This window comes from Rhinolophus sinicus, linkage group LG05 (assembly GCF_036562045.2).
Source record: "Rhinolophus sinicus isolate RSC01 linkage group LG05, ASM3656204v1, whole genome shotgun sequence".
Taxonomy (NCBI): Eukaryota; Metazoa; Chordata; class Mammalia; order Chiroptera; family Rhinolophidae; genus Rhinolophus; species Rhinolophus sinicus.
In genome coordinates, this window is record NC_133755.1 from 58,134,269 (window position 1) to 58,159,745 (window position 25,477).

General features: G+C 44.3%; 2 protein-coding genes across 9 annotated transcripts in view; one reads left to right on the forward strand and one right to left on the reverse strand.

Moving 5' to 3' along the window:
• CTNNA2 (catenin alpha 2) overlaps window positions 1–25,477 on the forward strand; it is a 1,048,744-nt gene that overhangs the window by 686,003 nt on the left and 337,264 nt on the right. The gene's annotated exons all lie outside the window — the stretch shown is intronic.
• Window positions 17,595–19,531, reverse strand: LRRTM1 (leucine rich repeat transmembrane neuronal 1). The gene has a single exon (XM_019750023.2). The coding sequence runs from the start codon at window positions 19,529–19,531 to the stop codon at window positions 17,963–17,965; it is 1,569 nt and encodes a 522-aa protein (XP_019605582.2). The 3' UTR covers window positions 17,595–17,962.

Sequence of the window (25,477 nt, forward strand, 5' to 3'; positions counted from 1 at the left end):
AGCAGTTACAGCAGGGGGCATTGTAAATTCAGTGGCACTGCCCAAGTTCTTATTAGATGATTTCAGTATCTTAATAAAGACTTCTAGTTTTTTTTCAGATGATGAAGGAGAATTAACAATTGAGTTAAAATAACAAGCTCTCTTATGGGGGAGTTAAGGAGGCCTAACTCTAGATAGTAAAATACTGCCAGGTCTTAGTCTCCTTCAAAGGTAAAAGTAGCCCCTTCCCCAGGCCACCCAGTCTCAGTGTCAACAGTCAAGGAATAAGGCTGACAATTGCAAAGGTGTTGGCAATAGTTTTCAGCTCTGATCCCTAGCCAGAGGAGTTCCTTCAGCCCCTTCTTTCCCGTGACTGACCCTGAGCAGTACAGAAGCGGTGGCCATTCCTCTCTCCACTCTGCTACTCCATGGTTCTAATCAATTTCCTCTCTGGTGCTCAGCTCCTCTTTAGTGCAATTGCATCTTCATTGTTTGGCCTTTCCACTGTTGTGACGCCATCAACACCATTCCTTCCATCGTCTCTGACTTTCAATCATATTCTTCTCACCGTCCCTGAAAATCCCTCAGAATCCTCACAAAAGCAGAGGAGGATTCAGCCCTGCCCCCCAAGATTGGTTTCTCTAACTCCTTAATAGTTTAGCCTTATAGTTTTGCTTTTTAATCTCTCACATCTCTACCCCATCCCATCTAGAATCTTGATGAGATGCTTATGGTTGCAAGTAATAGAATCACTTACTCTCCAATGACTTGAAAAAATAGTTGTTTATTATCTCACATAGCAGTAGGTCTAGAGATGGATGTCCCAGGCAAGACTCTGGGTCACTGTAGTGTCATCAGAGACCCAATCTCGTTCCAATTCTCCCAGCACTGTTACCTCAGCTATCCTTGTGCTTTTTCATTCAGGATGGCTGTCCATGGCCCAAAAGGGAGGGGCGTTTCCTTCTACACATTGGTATTTTTTCTAAGAATAAAATATTACTAAGAAGTTCCCCAGCAGACAGCTATCCCACTGGTCAGTCGTGACCTGGCTTCAAGGAAGCCTGCAAAACCAGCCTGTGGCTTTTTTAGCCTTTATCGTGGCAACGGACTCTGCCATCTTGAACAAAAAAATGTGGGGGATGGTCGTTGAGTAGTTTGCCAACAGCATCTACCACATTGGTATTTCTCTTATTACCATTTTCATTCTCAGACTGGATCTAGGGACACTGAAGAGGACATCCATTGTCATACTTAAACATATCCATTCCTAATGACAGTCAACCAGGCCTCAAGATCAAGCCCAAGCATCTTAACATTTTCATGTCGGAGTGATGTCTCTTTTCTTCTAGGGCATTTGTGGAGAGGCTGGTAGTCCCTTTTGTGTCTTGTCTGTGTACAAGTGTCAGTGTAAGGACTCAGTCATCAGTCCCTATATTTTACCTTAATGGGCCCACTGAGTACTCAAGCAAATAGATCAAACTTAGATAAGACAGGAGTCCCGGTAGGAATGCAAATCAGGGTCTTCTCAAGGATGTTTATCATACACTCAAAGTTTCATGTGGAATTAAATGGCCTCCTGATTGATGGCCCTCCAAACACAAATTTATAAAGAATACCAGTAACATTTTAGCCATCTGTGTGCCTGATGTTATATTGGCATGGCTCATGTGATAAAAGTCAATGTGATGGGTATAAAATTTACTTCACAACAAGAGTACAAATATTTCACTTGCTTTTTGTTTTCTTATAAAATTGCATGTAATCCACTTGAAGCTTTCTTATCACCAGGGAAATCAACTTTCAGTCACTGTAAGGATTCTGGTACCAGACCAAATCCTTTTGATTGTGCAGTAGTCCTGGAGGCCTTGTATAGGTCCAGAACTCTCAGGAACGATGCTCTGATCTTCAGGCGATATGATCACCACTTACCTGATCATTGTCTATGTCCACATAGTCCCTTAAAGGCAGCCAGAACTGCTGTTTCGTGACATGTTTGGTTACTGGAGTCTTTTCTGAGGATGGACCCACAGGAGCCCATGAGCTAGCCTCTCCCTCATAGCCATCCCCACGTAAAATCCTGCCACCTCTGCAGATCGCCACTGATTGCAACCGTGTTACTCTTCCAACCTCAAAAGCTATTCTCAAAAGCTTCTCTCTGCTCTGGATGTTCCAGTGACTGCCTTCAGACACTTCCTTTTACTTAATAATGATTCTGTGAAATCTCCCCTTAGGAGACCTTAGGGAACACTTCTCTGGACTATATTCTCCTTCTAATGATGAAAATAGAGGAAGAATATAAGAAAGGTTAGTTATTTTCTCACTAACTATCCTGTTATAAATAGGATACATTTTATATTGAAATGGAACACAATTAGATTCTAGATTGTCTTGCTGATTAAGTATCCACTTATAGCAAATCAAATCATGACAGGCTATCGAACACCTCGCCAGTGCATTTGGCCAGCGCTTCCCTTTCACTTGCCTGCATGGAGTCACTTGCCTGCCTCCACACTACTTCACATTATGGATTGTTCTCTTGAGAGGCCCTTTCCTTCCATTCTGCCTGTCAGACCCCAGATGCACCTAGTGAGACCCAGTGCACAGACCATTTTCTTTATCAAGTTTTCTTCTTCCTCACACCATTCCCTGAATAAAAAGCAAACAAACCAACAAACAAAGAATCCCTCTGTTTTTGCTCTGTCCTCGGAGGACTTTGGTACACCTGTGTTACATATGCATCCTTTCCCACCTCTGGTTGTCATCATATGTGTGGACATTATACCTGTCTTATTGTTCTGTAATCCCTTCGAGAGCAGGACCATATCGTGCTCTATTTGCTTCATTGATGGTGCCTAGAAACTAACTGAATGGAGTTGATGCAAATGAGTTGAGCCTGACCATGTATAGTATATAATGCGACACAAAACATATGCCTGGTACATAAGTAAATTAATAATATAGACAATGAAAAGAAGATATCCTGAGGCAGTCCAGACTGGCAAACATGGGTGCTAAGGGCAATGAATACTCTAATGCCTGCCGCTGGTAAGAGGAAAGACCGCGGACAGCCTAAATAGTCAGGAAAGGCGGCATAGATGTTTTTTAGAACTTGACCTGAATGTCGTATTGCCATGAACATGCGAATGAGTAGAAAGGAAAGGAGAAGACAGAGAAGGCATGGGGATAGGGAGGGAGATAGAAATGATTTCGGCATCTATGGGTTGGTTCGGACGCACCAGGAAGACGCCCTAATGGTGCCTTATGTTTTCATCAAACCTTACAACTTAGAAAGTGCTGTTGCACACGTTGTTGTATGTGATCCCATCTAATGAGGTCCAGAGACTAAGTTCTACTCCATTGAAAACAGCATTGCAAAGGAGACTCACTGTATACACAGCCAAAACATGCTTCAGTGGGAATAGATCTGTGTGTCCCAAAAGTAATGAGGAGGAAGAGGACGATACTGGTGATGATGATGTCGACACTCATTCGTAGAGTCCCAAAGGCTGAGGATAAAGCAAACACAACAACAAGAAGAGCACACAGTTTACCTCATGGTGTGTGTTCAACTCACACCTCTGATGTGGTGTAAATGCAATGTGTGTTAAGCAGGCCAAAGCTCAGTGCACTGTAAAGCACTGCGTTTACTCAGTGCCCCACCCCCCTGGTATCACAGCTGTGTGCACTTAGGCATGTATTTTCTTAATGACAAATTTGCTTTCTCACCATTGTCTTCTCCTGATATCCAAACCTCCTCCCCCACCAAGCCTGTTCAGGTCAGAAACCTAAAAGTGCATGTCCAGGCTTTCACCTGGAGTTGCTCCCCAGGGTCTCTCAGTGAGTGTCCCAAGTGGTGGGGATTTACCTGAAGGTGCCACGAAGTGTTGAAACCCCGTGGCCACCTTGGCACAGGGATTAAAACCTCTTAGCAATCACCACAAATTTATCTTTGCTGTTTTGGAAAATTGCTTTGGGAAATGACGTGGATCAGAGAAGTAAATTTTCTGTCAAGATAAACTTCAGTAGTGAGCAAAGCAAAATTTGTGTGTGTGGGGGGGGAATCCGTAGGTGTTTCATCTCATTTTTATTAGTATCCTTTAATATTTGCCACAATCTTACTTTGTGAACCAAACTGTCAGTGGAAGCATTGAACTACAGAGAAGATTCAGGAATTTCTCTAGAGAGGATACTTTGAGTATCATTTTACAAACCAAAGCTGTCAATAACAGATGTGCTTCAAAGAGCTAGCAGTTTTAAAAAAAATTAAGGTGTAACATAAAATCCCTAAAAGCCCACCACACAGATACCAGGAATCTACTGCCTCTGAACTGGCCCAGATTTTTCAGTGTGTTTCCAGAAATTGCTGTTATACAGTCTGCACAGACGGTGGAGTGCTTGGACTAGCATGGGAGGGAGGAAGCTTGGCAGGGCACCAGCTCAGAGCACGATTCTTCTTTTTCCCCAAAAGCTGAGCCTGGTAAAAAATAAAAACACAAACAGACCCTTTCCCTCTTTCCCATCTGCTTTCATCCCAGTTCTTTGGGGTTGGTATCCCTGGGTAAGCCGGTAGAGACCAGCAGGCTGCTGGCTGCTGAACGTGTTACTGGATTTTGCTGCAGTTCAGGGCTGCTTGTCTGTGGGGTCCAAGCACACTGAGTGTCGTCGGCTGACAGATACGGGACCACTGCAGTAGCCTGTGCATGAGGGCTCCGAAAAGCAACCTGTGTGCTTTTGATGACAGTGATATGCTGTAAGAAGGGATTATCATTGAATGAAGGTTGACTTCTGCCCCCACCTTCTTCCAGAAGTCTCAGTTTAAGCTCTCAGGAAATCTGTCAGTTATATGCTGCCGGGGAAGAGGCATGCTCACAGAAAGAGGACTGGGGGTTGAATCTGTAGACAGATCTGAGAAGAAACATTATATTGAGAAAACACTAAGAAAAAGACAATCATCTGAGGCATGTCTTGGAGCACCCCTGTGAGGGGATCTTTGTAACCCCCTTAACAGAGTATTCTAACTGACTTTGACTAAAAAGGAAGGGGCTGTCTCTTTTTCTTCCCACTTAGTATGGTTGTTAATCTATACCTCCGCTTTCCCCTCTATGGAGATACTTTTTATATTCAAATTTAATATTCTCTTTAACTTCTTTTAGCCACTTTGCAGAATCCATATCTAGAAACTAGTTGTTTCTAATGCCTTTCAATTCCCCCCAGTCTATTTATATAAACACAATGTGTTATACGTTGGTTAAAGGGTGGGAACTCACATGACTTGAGAATTTCCTGTCGGCTACCACTGTGGCCGACTCAACACACATGATCTCTGATAATCTTCCCAAGAACCTGCACGGCTGCCATCGGATGTGTCCATTTTAAAGATGTGGCCAAGGTCCATGGATGACCTGCCTAAAGGCCATTCAGCACACTTGGATCAGCCTCTGGGCTACGTGATAAGGGACAAAGTCAAGTGAACAGAAGCCCCTTCCTCCAAGGAGCAAATAGTTTAGTTGTCTTCCTGCTACATATACTATCAACAGAGGAGTCATGAAGGACTTAATTCATAGCAGTGACTAACAGCAGGAATTTCAGCCCTTGTGGAGGAGAGTTTGAAGCACGTGGCCCTCTGAAGTCGCACTGTGTGGGTGGCAACCCACATATCACCACCGTCCTCCGTCTAATGCTTAAATCTTTGCACACCTCACAGCTTTGGAAGTTGTCACTTACATTCTCTCGTTTGATCCATACCAGATCCTTGTGAAACAGGCTGAACAAGGCTTCTTTCTGAGTTTTATAGACAAGGGAATTGAGTGCCAGAAAGGTGGTGTTTTATCTAAGTCAGTAAATGGCAGGGCCAGGTCTGGGCTCTGTCTCTTAACTCCATACCCAATAGATGTTTTTTTTTTTTCTAATAAATCACGTCGCCTCCAAACAAATCCACCTCTGGGAGGTGTTGAGTGCAGGGGGCGCTGATAAGACGAAGTTCCCCAAATGAAAGTTGGCTTTTCAAATAATCTCTGAATTCCAGTTTTCAATATCGAAGAACCTGGACCTCTTTTCTCCTTCTCAAAGTCTTGGTGACCTGCCATGGTGCTTTAACTTTTTGCTATCATCTCTTCCCCATGTGAATCATTGTCTATTTCAGTGTTTCTCAAACATTTTTATTTTCATTAGCTCCCCCAAAGATTTTTTAGACATATTTCCCAATTGCCCCCTCACTCTGAAATTTTATTACCACAGGTATATTGTATATCTGTTTATATACAATATATTCTGTGTTTATCTGTGCTTTATACATACAACAAGATTTTTTTGGCCCCATCAAGAACCAGTTTTTACAGTCTTGGTTCAATATTGCCCCCTTTGAGAGTGCATGGTATAACTCATAACTATGAATTCAGTAACAATGTTTTTAAAAGAAGAAGGCGGAGGAGGAGGAAGAGAAGAAGGAGGAAAAAAAGGGAGGGGTGGAGATAGGAAAGGAAGAGAGAAAACAAACAACAAACCCACAATAAAATAAATTAACAAAGACACAAAACACTAAACTAATGGGTGTCCTCACTCTCCCAATAGCTGTCCCTGGTAGGATGCTTCATGAGTTGGGGTTTCACTCTGACCAAAGTAGGCCCACTATGTCTGTGCAAAGCTGGACTCAGGCTGTGAGTAAGTCCCAAGGAACAGGCCGTGGCTTGGAACAGACTCACCTTTCAGTATCTAATTTTCTAGATACAATTGGTTTGTTCCCTCCGACCAAACATAGTCTCTGTTTATGATACTGGGTAGGTCTCTAAGGAGGGTGGAATCTTTCCTTGGAGGAACTTGGATGAATTCATAACTTTACCTGTTGATAAGCAACGGAAAGGAGAATGTATTGGGAATGACTCCTACTTTCCTTTCCCTCTTTTAACTCCACACCCTGCCTACCACATCGGACAACTAGAAGGAAAGCCAGAAATCACTACTACAGGCGAGAAAAAAAAAAGGTCTGGACTTGTGGAACGGACTTGTCCAAGAGCCAGTGACAAATCAGTGGCAAAGAGGGAACTCAAATTCTGTCTCTGGACACTGAGCCCTTTTCCCAGAAGAGAGAGTCTACCTCAGATGTGTTCTCCGTTTGTCACTTTGCTTGCACAGCATCAAACTGGGGCTGTTAGTGCACAGAGAAAAAAATGCCTTTAAATAAATACCAGCAGATCTGTTACAGTTGAAGATGTTTGCTTAGTGTCCGGGGGGCCAGAGTGATTTAATATTGCTGCTATTAAATAAGAGCTTGTGAGCTGGATAACAATCACAACCTGTGTAGTAGCTTTCCACCCTCAGGAATTAACTGCAGATAGCAAATAGCTCAGATGTGGAAATGAGTTTCGCCATCTCACCGAAGACCCATGTGAACAATGCCTCCTTGAGCTGGCCACCAGGTTTCGGTTCCTGTGGAAACTGGGAGATGGTGTCAAACCTGCCTGGTGCACAGATGTGTGTGCACAGGCACACATGTGTTCCAGAAGTGGGGTACGTTCACGGGGGCTGCCTGACCTCAGTGGTAAAGCCAAACCAAGGAAGAACCAGAACAAAGTCAAACATGAATGGAGAGGCCAAGGCCTGAGCCAGTTGCAAAGCTGTGAAGGAAGCTACATGTGCGTTTGGTACCTCCAGATTCCATTCTGCTTCCTTCACTTCTCCTTTCAGACCCAATGGTTCGGAAACTCAGATTTATCACAGAAGAAAAAGAGGGTAGCATGGCTTTGAAGTACAACAGCTCTGTTCTACGCAACCCTTTCTTGGCTGTGTGACCTTGTTTTTTTTTCTTTGTTTGTTTTGTTTTCTTTCTGTTTTTTTCTTTTTAAAAATTTTTATTAAAAAGAAAAAAAGAAAACCACTTATGTAATACCTACCATGGGCCAGGCACTGTTCAAAGCACTGTACAAATAATAACTCATTTAATTCTCGATAATAACTTAATTTCATAACAATCCTATCTCCATTGCATAAATGAAGGAACTGAGGGCCAGTTGACGTTAAGGTTTAGTAACTTGCCAAATTCACTCGGCCAGAATTTGAACCCAAGCTTGGTGTTTCCAGAGTCAATGCTTGCCACTCTTTACTCTGGTCAGTGACTGGAACATGACCTTGGGAAAGTCACTGAACTTCCCCAACCTCAGTTTAACCTATCTGTAAGATGAGGATATGAATACTTGTCTGGAGAAGGAGAGAGGAAGGTTTGTTGCAGGGTTTAACTGGGAAAATGTTAAGGTTTCAGCAGGTTGCCAGGCACCTAATAAGTACAATGTATAATAAACAACCCCCTGGGGGGTGGTTGCCTTCCGTAAATGGTCAGGAAGAAGGGGTGGCCTCTTCTGCGCATGCTCATCGTGAATCTGGTGAGCCTAGACTCTTAGCACCGTCCTCTGGCGAATGCCTCACCTTCAGGTTAAATTGTCCTACTTTTCATTCAACACATATTTACTTAATCTCTGAAGAAGAAATGGTGTGCTACTTTGACCGACAGATGCGTAGTTAGGACTGAAAAATCTGAGGGGTATGTTATCTTTCATTATATTTCAGTAGCAGTGTGCTTTCTCCTCTTCCCTACAGTGTGTTTTTCTTTTTCTTTTTGTACCTTTATGATTTTCGAAATAGTGTCCAAAAAATGATCAATATAAGAAATTCAGATAAAATGATCTGGACAGCAAGCAACGGACAGAGACTGAATTCCAAGAAGGACCATTATTTTTAGAATAAAATAGAGAGAGAGAGAGAGAGAGAGAGAGAGAGAGAGAGAGAGAGAGAGAGACTTAGTTGCAGGGAAATATAGATTTCACCACAAATGCAATCACTGTGGAACAATGACAGTGAGACCAAATCACAGAGTGCTTGGTTGTTCTGCAGCTGAGGGACAGATGACAGGATTGCCGTGGCCAGCTGAAGACAGATTGCAGCATTGTTCTACTAATTGTGTATAACTTGGCTCTTCCAGACCTTTCTGTGGCAGACCAATCCAGCTCTCACTTGCCACCTTCTTCTCACTTTTAGCCAAGGCTACCTACAGTATCTCTGAGATAGAGGTCTCTACCACACATAGTTTGCAATATTGAGAATTCTTAATTGAAGATAAACATAAACATACTGATGATGGACACTGAATAATACAGGATTTTTAAAGAGGACACTTGTTTAAGGAGATACAATACACTAGAAGATTCAATCTTTATCCTTACTCTATATTATAAACCATATAAACAGTTGGCAGATCTGGTCTCATACATGAGCAATGGCCTGTGTTGTTTCATTTGAGGGGTACAAGGATGGCTCTCTTGTCCGAATGTACATCACCCAGCTGTTTCAGTACCTGAAATTCTAACATTGGCACAATTTCTTTAGGTTATTTCTCCCAGAGACCCTTTTTGAAACTGCAAAAATCTATGGACAGAATTGTTATCACCATCCATCCATCAATTTTCTACTAGGATTCAGTTTTTGCATTCTTGAAAGAGTTGCTGGCAAAGGAATCGATGGCAGTGGGCTGAGCAGAAAGGGAACATTTGAGTGTTAGGGGTATTTGGAAAGAGTTGGCATCTTTTTGGCTGTCTCTGAGACATCAGAGGCTGCTGTGGCAAAGAAAAGAAACTCAGGCATGGGGTGGGGGTGGGGGTGGGGCTGGGGGCACAAGAACATTTGTTCAATGTATTCTCCAGGACACCTCGTGGAAGACTTACTGACTTTTGTATTTTGAGCAGGGCCAACCAGCCCTGTGTCATAATGACACAACAGATCAGAGGAGGAAAAGAAAGTGGTGGACGGGGAAGGACACAGAATTTAGAAGAGGCAGTTTTGGGTCCAGACCTGGCAATAGCATTGACCTTGAGCAAGCTACTTAATGTCTTCCAATGTGAGACTTCCTGTCTTAAAAAAAAAAAAAGGGGTGGGGTGGGGTGGGGGGGACAAGTCTGTATCTGCCTTGTGAGACTGTTGGGAGAATTACAATAAATAAAATAATTAATTGTAAATAGCACTTTGTAAACTGTAGAGTGCTCAGAAACAATTTCCAAGCACATCTATGCTTGCATATCTGTCTCACAGTATTAGGTGGAGTCAAAGTGGGTCTTACTCACTAAACACTAACCTGGTCCCACCCAGCCCCCAGCCGCCATGTATTTTTAAAAAGCTGCAGTCAGACTTGTGGCTCTCATAGACTGCTGAGCTGTGCACACTGCGATACTTGGGGCCCAGTGCTTCTCAACCTTGGCTGAACTTTGGAATCACCTGGGAAGCTTTAAAATATCTCTTTGCCAAAGCCACATCCAGATCAATTAAATCAGAATCTCTTAGGGAGGGACCCAGACAGCAGTATTTATTAAAGCTCCCAAGGGGTTCCAATGCACAGCCAGGGTTGAGACGCACTCTCCCAGCTAAGCAAGAGAAAGAAGGAGGCAGCCAGACAATGGATTATTTTTTCTCATAACGTAGGGGAGAAAATGACTTTCCAACCTTACATTGAGAAGAAGTAAATAGCCAACCTGTTAGATCAGAATAAAGAGAGAAATGACTAAAAGGGTGGAGGAGTCGAGTTGGTGTATTACAGCTACTTTTGATGATTAGTTGAGCAATATAAAGCATGAATCTCGAAACTCCCTCTCGTGCTCTTTCTCTTTTTTTCTCTCTTCCCCTCTCACCCACCTCCTCCCACATTGCCTTTTTGTTCCCCAATATCGCCCCCTCTTTCCTCTCAGCTCCCCTTTTCTCGTTTTACAGAAGGGCTCTGAACTCATATTAGTTGTAGCCACTTACTCACAATGTAGTAAGTTATTTTCGGAGTCCCGTGCACACATTTTTCTGTACATCTTCTTTGCCCCACCCCCACACCAATGGCATTCATCAGCTTTTTTTTTTTTTTACTGTGCCTCCTTCATAGCACATCCCTATGTCTGTGGTCTCACATGTGGGTGAGTGTGAGTGAGTGTATCCGCTGTAGGATTTCCTTTCATCTCTTCCTGCACATTCTAGAAACCCTATTTTCTCACCCACACATGCCTGCACTTTCTTATTCTTCCCCAGCATGCCTACCTCTGTCCCGTCTTTCTCTGACTTTTTTTTTTTTTTTTTTTTACATCGGACTTTTCTCATTCATTTGCAGGCAACCCTGATGCATCAGAATTTCTGGGGAATAGGAGTGTAGGGGAATTTTAATTTTCTGGATAAGTGACACTAGCTTGCAAATCACATTTTTTGTGTGTTTTACTGTTGGGGAAAAGGGTAACATAGAAGCCCAGAACGGGAAGGGTTCCTAGGGAATATCTGGATGACCCTCCTCAAGGCAGATAGAAAGAGGCCCATTGCAGTAAGACGATCACCAACGAACCTAAGGCAAGTGAGTAATAGCACTGGGTTTAAAGACCACGTCTTCTCAGTTCTGGACCCTGAACACCCAGAGCACACACTTGACCTGGCCTGCAGAACAGTTGTGGTTAACCAGGAGCAGTCAAATGTGAATTGCCTTCTTTTTTTTTTTTAAGAACTCTTCAGTTGCCTCAGAATGCCATATGCCTGTGGCTTTCACTCATCTGTGTTGCTTGTCTGTTCCAAATATATTTCAGTTTACAATGTCCAAATCTGTAGACTATCCTGCTTCTAAGGTCTGAGATCATTTCCCTGATTGATATGTCCACACTACTCACTAGACTAAGCGCGTTGATTTTTTTGTTTTTTGTTTTTTTTTAAACGGAAACCCATTCCAGCATCCAAGTTGCAGAGAACTTGGTTGGAGAAGCAGAAAGCACAGGAAGGTGGACTGAGTTTGTTCAGACTTTAGAACACTTCCTGAAAGGCATATCAAGTATCTCATTTTCCTTCTTGTTCATTAAATATCCACTGGTAGCTTGATTTTTTTTTTTTTTCCTGTTTCTTAAATGAAGGACTGCTAAAAAGGAAAAAAAAAAAAGTGGGTCAATTAAGGGTTCTGACAAGTTTTGTCCCAGTTAATTTAAGTTTTGCCATATGTTCTTTGAGAAGCATGTGCTAACTACAGACAGGTCCTCTCGCTGATTAGCATCCAACCTGAGGGTTTTTAATTTAGATTTCCAGCTCTCTGGCAAGAGAGAAGAAGATTAAAAGAGAATCCATCTAACTGAACCTAAACCTAACTCTTCAGAAGGGCCACTTTCAGCAAAGCCGAGATCAGCATGTTGGTTTAGACAGCCTCCTCACTTTATACCATGAAGCCGAGTTTCTCACCCTCCGCACTTGATGTTTAGGACCAAATCATTTGTTGTTGAGGAGGGTTTTCTTTGCATTGTAGGATGTTTAGAAGGCTCCCTGACCTCTAGCCTCTACATGCCAGTAGCACCACCCTCACACATGAAAATCAAACATGTTTCCAAATACTACCAGTTGTTGATTGGGTGGCATATTTGCCCCTGTTTGGGAACCGCTGCCATCGAAACATAGCCCATTTGATGACCAAGAAAGAAATGTGAATAAATCCCCAACAGTTATCTATGGTTGCCCATACTTTACTTTCTTTGAGTCAAAAATCCTCTGGTTAGAGGTTGGGATGAATGATTGCCTGGACATTGCTGCTCCTGGAAGCCTGGGAGACATGTCTCCTCTCTGGACAGAGCCCCACATTACCCAATTACCAGAGGCCAGATCAAACGAAGTTGTGAGCATTCCAGATTTGAGTATTACAGGCGTGTCATCCAACAAGAATATGGTGAACATGTTTCCTGTGGCCAGGCTAGTCTGAGGTTCTGTTCTGGGTAAAGGACTAGAGGGGCAACTGTTCAAGGAAATAACAAACGGGATATAGTGAAAAAGGCACCAAAGTGAACACCAGTGCTCCAAATACTAGCTGGGTAACTTTGCACAAAGAACTTGACCTCTATAAGCCTCGGTTTCCTCATGTAAAGATAAACTTCCTAGGACCTCTCTCACATATTGAAATCTATGGAAAGTCTCTCATACCAAGTCACCACTCAATACATGTATTTCCTCCCTCTTATTTACATCTCTGACTAAACCTTGAGGGTATAATAGCCAAGCCCTTAGCTTTGAGCAGAAAACCAAAGACCTTCAGAAACTGTGTCCAACTGAGGAAGTCAGCAGTAAGAATTTTGCTTCCTGGATCCCTGGGAAAAAAATCAGAGTAGAGCATTTCTTAATGAAAAAAATAATTTCCTAACCCTGAGGTGGAACTCATTAGTTAGGAGCATACTTTCCAAAGAATTCATTGCCATCTCCTGGCTCTTACCACTAGGTAGCATGCGTGTATTCTCCTATGGCACGTGGAGTCCAGAAAATTTCCCAGCCTGCAAAGCACCTACCAACTCATTAAATACCATCAGCCTGAAAATACCATCATCCCACTCAGTCCTTTGCGCCTTAATGATGACTCGTTTTATCAGGTCCTTTCCTGAGTAAAAGTTTGAAAGTTTGATCATGGAAGAACAAAGCAGAAGATTAATTAATGGTGGAGGGTAGTTATGTAATAGGATCATATGTGTGTGTGGTTATGTATGTGGATACATATATACATATATATGTATATATGTATGTATATATATATAGAGAGAGACAGAGAGAGACAGAGACAGAGACAGAGAGAGACAGAGAGACAGAGACAAAGAGACAGAGAGACAGAGAGAGACAGAGAGGTGTGCCAAAACAAATGTATACACACTTTAAGAAAGGAAAAACTATTAAAATCATGGGGATGGTAACCACTTTGAGCACCTCTTGTAACTGCAGAACGTGACTTGTATTCATCTTTTGTTTTATTCGTATATATTGAGTATTATAATTTTAATAGTTTTTTTTTTTCCTTTCTTAAAATGTGTATACATTTTTTGGCACCATCTCTGTGTGTGTGTGTGTGTGTGTGTGTGTGTGTGTGTGTGTAATCCTACACATCTCTCAAAATATATTTCAGGAGCCTGTTTAACAGTTGCATTCCAGCCAACACTTGTTATTTGACATTTCATCAATGGCAAAGCAAAATCAACCAGCACAATCCCTGTCTAGAGGAGAAAAGTGATGCTTCTTTTGACGACCCCGAAACATTATAATACCCATTCTCCAAAGCAAATATAGTCTGGTCTTTCGATAATGTACTCCAGAGAGGGGCATCTGATGCCTTTCATTTTTCCAGGATATGTGATCCACCAGTATCCTCTTCTACACGGCAGGTAGCATGGGTGCCAAACTTGCTGACAAGTCGATTGATGTAACCCCAACACACAGGTAGCCCCTAAGCCCTCCAGTGACCTGTGTGCACTTGCTGAGGAAACTTAAGAGGAATAATAAGTGCTGTTTGCCCCTTTAATTTTTATACTTACACATAGTCTTGAATGTGTTATTGATGCTAAATCATACCAAACATCTGCCTTCGTGTATGCAGGGAGGAAAGGTAAGGCACTTACCTTTCCTCATGCTTTGAGGAGCTTGGGAGAATGTAAAAAAAACGGATTTTAAAAAGTTTCCTTTTCCTGGAATAACCTTTTCTTTGTGATGGCAACTTTTCAGTCCTGAGAGCCTGGTATGTGGATGGGATGGGTAATCTCAACTGTCAAGGCTAAAGTCTGAGTGTCAGGGGCTGTGTTTTCACCCAGTAAAGGCCAAAGGATGGGTTTCATTTAACCTGCTCCCTCTGACACAAGTTAAAAAACAACCAGGGCTAAGACTGGGGTGAGAGTGTCATTTGTCATTGTAAAAGACTTTTGTTCTATATAAATATTCCAAAGCCCTCTATAGCATGGCTGTACTTGAATCAGTTGGGAAGGGACCTGCAAATGGAGGGTTAATCCATCACAACGCCCAGGAAGAGACATGAACTGTGGCCTTAAATTCTTCTCAGATAGCACAGGATAATGAGATTAGCACCCTCTGTGGGAAGAACAACAAAAAAAGTGCTATCCCTTTAAAAATTAGATTCTCTTTTAAATGCTCAGTTGTTTGCTTACAGGGGTCAGAGCAAGTTTCTTGAAGCTTAAAGATTAATTAATTGGAGAAAGAAAAGATTTCAAGTATCACAAAACCTTATTTAAAACTACCAATTTCCCTTATTCTTGCCTTCTCCCTGCCCCTGCCATTTCCCAAACCAACAGTCACAGGAGCATGAAATAATGTGAGCTAAATACCTGTGTGTGTGGAAGAAACATATTTGCTTGCCTGCAAAGACACACAATGCAGAGACCTAGAGACATACACACACCAAGTAAGAATACAGCTTTCTCTGACCATCATTTGTTCAGGTCGCAGACAGCAGATTCCTCTTTACAGTGATCTTTCATTAGATTTACAAGGACTTACATGGACTTAAGATCTTCTACATGTGTGGTGTTTAGTCATATTGGGGAGAGGGGGCGGTGGCAGCAGCACAAAACAAAGCACGATTATTTTCTCATTGACTACACTGAAAAAAGAAGAATGAAGCAGGGGGAGCCTTGGGATGGGAGATGAACTCTACAGTTTCCCGTATCCCTATTTCTAGTGGGTAGGTGGGACCTGTGGTTCTGCTGTTGCCAGGAAGGCTTTGCTTCTAGAAGCTTTCACTGTAAGCATAGGAACACGGTCCTTAATGCACCAAGCCAGAGCAGCTTTTGGTTCTGGATTTTAGTAACCTTCCTATGAGGAGATTAAATCAAAAGAATCCAAGGAGATTTTCTTCAATTACCACAATTTGGGGATTCTTTTTTTTTTTTTTTTGAATGCATGTGGTCTTCTGGAGGAGGCCTCTTTAGTGGGGTTTAATTTTAGATGTGAGATGCATCCTCCTTGTCTCTGTTACCCCTGCCCTCAGAGTGATATGCTATTTTAAACAGTTGCCCCAAATGACTGATCATGCTTAGACTAAATTCAAACCCCCCTCCTCAAAGTTCTCAAACAAAGCACCTCTCTTGTAAAACATTACGAGCCTAAATGGGTGTTACATTCATTGCGTGTGTCATAATGCCATGTTTTAATTATAAACAAAGCAAGAGGAAGTTTCCTAAGGTGGTGTGTGTGTGTGTGAGAGAGAGAGAGAGAGAGAGAGAGAGAGAGAGAGAGAGAGAGAAGATGTCTCCCAAGGCTTAATATCTTAGAGATATTTGCAAAAAGGTTTCTCTTGAAAGGGCCTCTTAGAAGCAGTATTATTAGGCATATTGGTTTCTCCATAGGTAGACATCTACTACCAGTCCTCAGCTTAAGTAAATCTCCTGGTGATAACCATTCTGCATTTCAAACAGCTGATTGAGCCTCTTTTAGTAGGTGGCTGGAGGCATTTGCATTTTGGGAGATGGTGGCGTCTTGTTCCCCCCACCCCCATCCCTCTTCCTGCTATTTGGACTTCTCTCTTAAAAAAGAGAAATAAAACAGAAAGATGCCAGTCTGTAGGGTCATTCAGAGGGATGAGCACCTGAGTTTCAGAAGACTGCTGGACATGGACAACATTGGTTCAGTGTTCACTATCAGCCATCCATGACAGTTTATTTCAATCACACATTTGCGTAAGTCGTTAGTGAGTGAAAGACCCCTCCCATTCAACATACATACACTTCCTTCTTCCCCTTCCCCACCCACCAACTGATACTATTCGACAGTTTAGTTCTTTGAACAACCTAAATGTCAATGATGGACCTGGAAACCTACAAAGGATAGGAAGGGGCAATCATTGATCCCAATACACACAAAAAGTAAAACACAGGGACAGCAAGCATTACACAAAAAGGCAATCTGAGAGGAGGCAGTTTTTCTGTCCTGGGTTAACAAATTAATCCCATCTGAGGAATATTGGAACACAGAATCAAATGATGATCTTCCCCACGCCCCCTCCACCTCCACTACCAGAGCCCTCACGTACCGCTTCTGCATCAGGTCTGCCCCCTAAAGTCTCCTGCTACAAGGCATTACCCTGTAGGCATTCATCATGAGGCAGGATTTCTTTGACTGTTCCCTATAGTAACTAGGAGTGTGCTGTCACTGCTGAGAGCTTAAGCTTTTTGCAGTCTTAGCAATGAACTCCAGAAAGCACAGCTTTCATCACCAAACCTTTGGATTCAGCCTCATTACCCTCAGACCACAGAGGGGTCTCTTTCAGGGAAGAGTAGGGAAAAGGGCACAGATGCTACTAAGTCTGTGACTCAAAGGCATAGGAGAATTACGAACCAGTGGATTTCAGGGGCAAAATTCTTTTAATTGATTTGAAAAAATGGCTGTATTAAGTGTAAATACATTTCTTGTTACTAGGACAAACTGTCTGGCACTGCCTTTTAAAAACCATTTGCAATGATCTCTGCCTTAAAGGCTGAGCAATGATGCTCAGTCCTCAGTTCACGTGCTTTAAAATGGTTAGATTGCACTGTATCCCCTAAAAATTATATAAAGTGTCTTGTTTTTTTAGTCCTTAATCATGTGGAGTAAATCAACCTGATAAGCTCTGTTTGCCCTGCTTATTATTTCAGACGGTGTCTGAATACTTTGCTCCTTAATTTTTGGATCTTCCTTCTGGACACTGGACACCCCTTTCCCCAACACACACACACACACACACACACACACACACACACACACACACACAGAAGGAAATTTTAACTGTTGCTTCTCTTTAGCACAGGTAACAATTCATTTAGGTTACACCAGTCTGTAAAAACTGTAAGTGCTATTTTATTTTAAACATTTTAGTTTACAAAAAAAAAAAATCAATGATTTGTACCTTTTTACACTCTCAGATTCCTGAATATGGAAAGATCTTCAAAGGAAGGAAGGAGTTCTCATATGAAATTTAAGATAGACTGTCCTGAAGGTTGTGGGGTGGGTTTTTTGTTGTGTTTTATTTCGTTTTTGTTTTTAAGACACAATAAAGCTAAAATGTCAAGTCTCTGGGAGCGATCCCCTTACAGTTTCAGTCAAGGAGCATATCAGAGCACGGACAAGGAGACCCCAGCCTGGCGCTCGCCGGCCAGCCCCGGCGGCCCAGGCGTATTTGGTAGCGCACGGGTGAGAGCCACTGGGACGTTCACACCTCGCATTCCCTTGCGGGTTGCTGGTGGCAGGTACACGAGCCATACTCGTTGATGATCACCAGGGCTCCCTCAATGTGATTGGGTTTGTAATCAACGTAGTATTCCTGGGCAGACATGGCAGCCATCTGATGCATGGTCTGTTTCTGCTTTTGCTTTCTGCGCTGCGTGACAAAGCACTGTCTGAGCTGCCTGAGGCTAGCTGGGAAACACTTCCAGGAGACGTAGAGCACCAGGACCACAATGAGGAAGGAGAAAATGAGGGCCATGGTGCCTGTGACCACCTTGTGGATCTGCACGGCGTTCTCGGCATGCTCGCCGCTGGGGAGAGCCACAGTAGCCGGCTCCAGCGTGCCGTCGAGCGGCCCCTCCCTGCCGTCAGCGAGCGTGGTGGCGGGACTGGCGGGGGGGCCCAGGTCACTGCGGTTGGTCACTGTTGAGAGCAGATGGTCGCTCGTGGGCTCGGCCCCATCCTCGCACAGGTGGAAGGCGTACACGGCGTCCAGGACGTCCTCGCCCTGCGCGTACTCCGGGCTGGCGCACTGCAAGTTACCATCATAGCGCCCCTGGAAGTTGCTGAGCCATGAGGCCAGGGCGCACACGTTGCGCCCACAGTCCCACAGGTTCCCAGTTAGGGTGATGCTCGCCAGCGACTTCCAGGAGTTGAGGATCCGGGGCTCGACGTAGGTGAGGCGGTTGGAGTCCAGCTGCAGAGACTGCAGGTGCGGCACCGTCTCGAACACATGGGGCTCCATGTACTCGATCTCGTTGCCCGACAGGTCCATTTTCTCCAGGTTCCAAACCCAGTCCAGCGAGCTGACCACAATGGCTACCTTGTTCCTCCTCAGGCAGAGCGAGTGCAGGGAGATGAGGCGCGGGAAGTGGGCGAAGTTCACCTTGACCAAATCATTGTGCTCCAGGTGCAGCTCGGTGAGCTTGAACAAGCCGGCGAAGGAGTTGCGCGCCAGACTCTTGAGCTGATTGTATCCGATGTCAAGAAACTTGAGGCTGCGGCAGTCCTGAAAGATACGCACGGGCACGAACTGGATGGCGTTGGCCCGCATGTGCAGCGTGGTGAGCTTCCGCAGCCCGTGGAAGAGGTCCGGTGCCAGCGCCTGTAGCTTGTTGTAGGAGAGGTCCACGCTGCGCAGGTTGGGCATGGGCCGGAAGGTGGTGTTGGCCAGCTGGGTGATCTGGTTGGAACTCAGTGTGAGTTCCTTAACTCGGCGCAGTTTCTGAAAGGCGTCCCCCTGCACCGAGCAGATGTGATTGTGATCCAGATAGAGCCACGTGAGCTGCATTAACCCCGTGAACTGGCCGGCGCGCAGCTCCGAGAGGCTGTTGTAGCGCAGGGACAAGCCCAGCAGGCCGGACAGATTGTGGGGCGCCTCGGTGAGGTTGAGCGCCTCGCAGTACAGCAGCCGCCCCTCGCACCGGCACAGCTGCGGGCACCCGCTGGGGGCGGCGGGCAGCATCTGAAAGCAGGCCCCCAGCAGACACAAGACCACCCCCGAGGGCCTCCTCAGCAGCCAGTATAGACAGAGACCGAGCAGCAGGAAATCCATTAGCGAGAATCTTTCCAGAGATGCTGGAGAATGTCCATTGGAAGCGCTCGGTCAGAAATCTACATCATATTTTATTCCGAGGGAGAGGGAGCGGGGGAGGGGGAGAAAATGGCAAAAATCAAATAAATATATCGAAATAAAGAAGGAGCCCCCCCTCCCCAAAGCCACACGTTCACCTCTAAGCATGCAGAAAGCTGGGCAGCATAGAAAGTTCACAGCCACGGAAAGATCAAAGAGATGGTGATTTGGTCCATGTTAGATGCTGCAGCAAAGAAAAGGGAAGAAAAAAAAAATCTTCGGGAAAGAATTTAATTAAAAAGTGTCTTACCCACCCTTTTCCAGAGAGTGACAACCTCCATTCAGCTGCTCCCTTTGTGTGCAGGCTAATTATATGCAGGGCGAGAGAAGACCCCTCTGTGTTTCCGAGGCAGCCCCGGTCCGCGGCCAGCGGATCTGGCAGGCGCACAATGTCTCACTTTGCTGCTGGGCTTGGGGCTGCAAGGGCGGCTGGCGAAGCGAGGAGGCGACTTCTAGGACCCGCAAGTTTCTCAACTACGTGCTGGAGCCCGGGCTTCGCCTTCCTGCCAAGGTCCTTTCTCTCTGCAGTTCGGACTGTGACGTGGTGGGGAAAAAAACTCCAAACTCGGGGCTCGCGACTACCCAGGATTTGACAGTCTGGTTAATGTCCGTCATTGGAAAGGACCACGGACCGGCGCCACCTTTTAGTCCGCGGAGACCACCTGCCATTCGCGCCCGAGGCGGCTGCGGAGAGCGGGCTCGCTCATGCTTTGCGGGTGGAGGGCGGCGGGGAGGCTCGGGCGGCGGTGCGGGGAGCGGGCAGCGGGGAGCGGCGCCCGGGCTCCTTCCCTCCGCCAGGCAGTGTGCGGCGCGAGCTTGCACAGGCACCTACTGCTCACTGAGTGTCGTAAGCTGCTCACGATTGTGCGTCTTCCCGGAGCACCTCAGACATGGGCAGATTGAAAAGGGGTGGGCATAAAACCAACATTTTACCGAACCACTAAAGTAATGTATGTTCTTTGATGAAATGGACAACACTTTCAGCGTTTTTGTCCATATTTCAGAAAAAGGGGAGAGGGGACGAAGGTATGGGGTATCATCATCAACAGCAAGCTATTTCCAAGTGGGAAATTGAACTATTCTGTTCTCTCCCCCTTCTCTTTTGGGGATGTCCCTCCTCCCCCTTTAAAGCTGTCTATTCGTAAGGGATACGTAGGGATCTGTAGAGAAATCAGCGTTTGGTCCTTCGCTTGGGAAAAGCAACTTGAGAGATGATAGAGGAAAGCGATGATTGCGGGGGCTTCGCTAAGATTATTTTTTCCTTGTGGGTACTGGAGTTCTGCAGTCAGCCAGTTCTTTTAGATGGTGGGTGGGTGAATGCGTCCCAACCCCGCTGGATGAGAAGGCATCCCGTCCCAGTGGCACGAGACCCGGTGTGGCAGAAACTTATGCCTGTGTACAAGGAGTCTTGCCTGAGATTCCGATGGGGTTTCCCCAGTCTCCATAGATGTCTTTGGGTTCTGTGGTGGATTAAAGAAGGGTTATGCTGTATGGCACTGAGGGAGCGGGGGCTGATCCTGACATGCTGCCCGTGGTGATTACAGTGCCCTGGGGTATGTATACCCCATTCCAGGAGAATGAGCAGAGAGGGGGTAGTTTAAACCATAATGGTGCCTAACCCTCTCCATACACACACCCCTAACTAAACTTTGAGACTGTTACTAAATTGTGTCTTCTAAGTATGAAGAGGTCTTTGCCTAATTATTTTCATTCACAATCCTTAATAGATGGGTCCTTACAGTGATCCTCTCTCTCTCTCCCTCCCTCCCTCCCTCCCTCCCTCCCTCCCTCCCTCCCTCCCTCCTTCCCTCCCCAAATGGCCTTGAGAGGATCTGCACTGCTACTGTCAGGGACCTGTTGGTCATCTGTTTTAAAAAAAAAAAAAAAAAATCCCCAAAGATGGATGAAAAACTCCACTTGAAGTGACTGTGGGCATCACAGTGATGCCCAAGGGGGTGATAGGGAGAATCAAATGTGACTCATCAAGGGTGACTCTCCAGCTGCTCTTTTTGAATCCCCACCAGTTCTGCCTCTCAGTAACTAAAAATATGTGGGCATTATCTGCAGTGATGTTCACTTTAATAAGAATTTGGGTCAACTTTTTGGCATTAACTGACTTGGTCTCTTGCATTCCAGCTGAAGATACTAACCAGTGGGATGACAGTCCCCAAAGACTCGTGATACTTTTCAGGAAAAGTCCTATGAACACGGGTATAAATCATTCCATTTTGGATTTATTTGAACTTTGCTCTGGTCATTCATCTCTGAGATGCATCATTTCATTGGAAGGAAACAAACCTGAAAAGTCCCAGAAATCAAGTTTGAGGAACTAGAGGAGACATTAGAAAATCGAACACTTGATTGTGCACGTGACAAAACCGGCACAGAGACATCAGGTGATTATCTGAGGTCTCACAGCTTCTTCCTGGCACAGATGGTTTTTTTGGCTGTCCCACACCCAAGTGATCTTCTTTCTTGGCCATTCTTCATGGTTGCCTCACCGTCACTCTTGCCTCCTACCTAACTCCAGACTGGGCACCAGCAGGTTTTGTCCTGGCACCTCCAAGTTGCTGCAGAACACTTGAACTGACAAACCACTCCACCACCAAGGGTTTTCACCTCTTGCCAAGACAATTATTCCTGACAGCAGGCGTGCTGATGGAGCCATAAACTCTAAAAGGGGGCAGGCAGGGGTAAACAGTGGCCAGCCATTCAGTAAATACTGTGAGTGCAAGCCGCCTAATCCCCATGGCTGCTAGCAAGAAAATCTTCCCCATGCTGGCAGCTTGGCAGAGTGGTGATGGAGCCTGCCAAATGGGCAAGAAGAGGTCCCACTTAGATGTCACGTGATTTGTAGAGCTGGTACAGAGAGGCAGGAAAGAATGGAGTGTTAGCAAGAAGGGAAGAGAATAAAATTAAATTTACGGCACTACTATGTGAGTCTTCTACATATGTTACTTGACATGTAGAGGATGTGTCTAATTGATATACATAGTGCTTTTCAGAATATTGTCCTGCAAATTATTTCATCTGAATGTCATCTTAAAACCTTTCTCACCTCTAATGTGGCAAGTTTGCATCTTTTCTATAGTTTTCAACCCCTTGGCAGAACTGTATACATTAACAGATTGAAATGAGCTTTATTGAAATTTAGCTATTCTAAATCATCTAAGTTGCAGAATCCCAATTTATTATGTATTTAAAGCATACCAGCACTGATTAAATCAATGCAAATTAGGTTAAATAAGAACAACATGAATCAAGTGTTTCAGCAAAGTTGAGTGGAGAAACGACAACTTTTGAGTCACCACAGCAAGCTGATATGGCTGTTTTTCACGAGTTTTAATTTCATGCTTCTTAGGGTCCAACACACAAAAAAGTAATAAAAGAAAAAAGGAAAGAACTCAACTAACGTCCTCTATTTCTTTATGTTTGATCTTTCACATTTCTTTACATATATCTGCGAGGACATCTGATTCACCAGGTTATAATGTGACTGTTGTGTATACTTGATCAATCTCTTCTTTTAGATTAACCACAGGTTTCTGTGGGCAATTGTTCCTCCTTTGGTGTTGGATGCTGATGATAAATGCTTTATAGGCTTTGAGACCACCATTCCCATTTTCCATGGGAAGGAGCTTGAGCCTGCCCGGCTGAATTACCATAGTAGTTGGGTATCAGGAAAACCACCCCAAGCCATCAGGTCAACATGTGATTGGGGACTGGGGTGAGAAAGGATAAGAATCCCAAAAATGTAGATTCAGCAAATGGGAAGGGATGCAGGGGTACATCAAGTGTGAATATGTTTGCCAAAACAAGATCTGGAACTCAAGGAAGGTAAGAGCAAGGTTGGTGCCACTGGAGAGGCCAGACATATAGCTTGGAGGAGGGAGCGATGATTAATTCCTTCACTTCTAGAACTGACAAATTAATCTTTGCATAATAAAACACCTTGTTTTTTCTTGTACTTCATGTTGTGATGGGGAGGTGGGTGGTGATCACATATTATTGTTTTTTTTTTCTTTTTTGGGGGGGTCTATCTTACCTCTCCCATTTTATCTCAACTGAGATCACCTCCAATTTGTTCATTTCAGTTGAAATAATTTGTGCACCAAAAGGTGAAAGTGAAAAAAGTCTGAAATGAGCACACATTCTGGGGATTGGCTTTCCCTTAGTCATCTTTGGAAGTGTTCAAGGAAAGAGAAATTCGAGAAGTGATTTTAATGTTCTGTCTCTGCTTGCTCCAGCATGGACCTTACTCTTTATGTTGCTGTCTTTAATTTTTCATGGAAATGAACCATGGCTTTTCTTTAAAATGAAGAATTTAGAAGAAGGATAAGAGGGTGACAGTCCCAATTTCAAAAGGAGAGAATGAACTCTGTTGCTTCCATGGGCACACGGTATAAAGCAAGCGTTTACAGAGTGCCTCTAAAGGCGCATGTGGGGCTGAAGGATGAGGGCCCTGAAGCTTCTCTTGGGAGATCTATTTAGGAAAAACAAACTTAAAAGGCAAGCTCATTTTTCTTATTAAACTTTATCCTCTCAAAACAAGTTAGTACTACAGATAGCACTGAGGAAGCACCTATCATGTGTAAGCGATGATGTGAGTAATGGGAGTAAACGAAAGAAATGCTGTGACTCGGTGCTTTATTCCAGGAACTGTAGAAAAGAAGGTGAATCAGACACTGAGGGACTTCGCTGTACATCCTTATGTATATATTGTTCCGTGCTTGAGAGTAAATGTCTCTAGAACATAGGAATGAGAAGAGCTGACAGACAGGTCAAATGGACCTGTGTTAACCAGTGTTAAATGACTTCCTTGAAGGAAACAAAGTTTAGCAAGTGGTTTTAAGGACTCAAGATGTAGGTTCACTGACAGGAGGGAGGGGCATTGTGAAGGCTTAAATCCAAGTATGGGAACTAGAATGCTTCTATCATGATGAGTGGATTCATCCCATTGTACAGGGTGGGAGGGACAGAAGGAAGGCACGGACAACGGGCATCTCTGTGTGGGAGAGAGGATGGAAGTTGGTCAAGGGCTTTCAGTGCTGCCCTGAAACTTCTAGTTTGCCTGTTTATTCTTCTAGTCCCTAAGGTTCAATATCTTGGAGTTATCTTTGACTCTTGTAATAAAAACATGGTTTAATTCATGAGGTCTGCCCTGCTCTCCTGGGCCCCTCTCAGTGCTGTCATGTTCTGATCAGGTCATATAATACCTGACTGCTCTATATACTCTCCCCATTTGGGCTTACCTTCATCCTCGCTGTCCTTCAAGGTCAATGTCAGATTCCCTCTATGACTTCTTAATCCCCTTCTCATCCCCATGTAAAGTGACCTCTCATTCTTCTCAACTCCATTAGCAGCTTAGCTTTACTATCATGTTTCTGGTCCTATTCCCCTTATATGAGTGTGACAATAATTCCTACTTATAGTTTTAGAAATTGATGGGACATTAAACATTGTTGAGACTAGAAGTAAAAAGACCTAATTAGAGTTCCTGCTTTGCCATTTTCTATAGTTTGATCTTATATAGGTCACCCCATTGTCAGTAAATAGGGCTAAAGGTGGCTATTTTAAACGATTCATGGGGGAAGTCAAAGGAGATCATGTATATTAGAGTCTTGCAACTCAAAAGTGTAAACATAGGGGCTGGCCCATTGGCTCAGGCGGTTAGAGTTCCATGCTCCTAACTCTAAAGGCTGCTGGTTCGATTCCCACATTGGCCAGTGGGCTCTCAACCACAAGGTTGCCAGTTCAATTCCTCGACTCCCGCAAGGGATGGTGGGCAGCACCCCCTGCAACTAAGATTGAACACAGCACCTTGAGCTGAGCTGCCGCTGAGCTCCCGGATGGCTCAGTTGGTTGGAG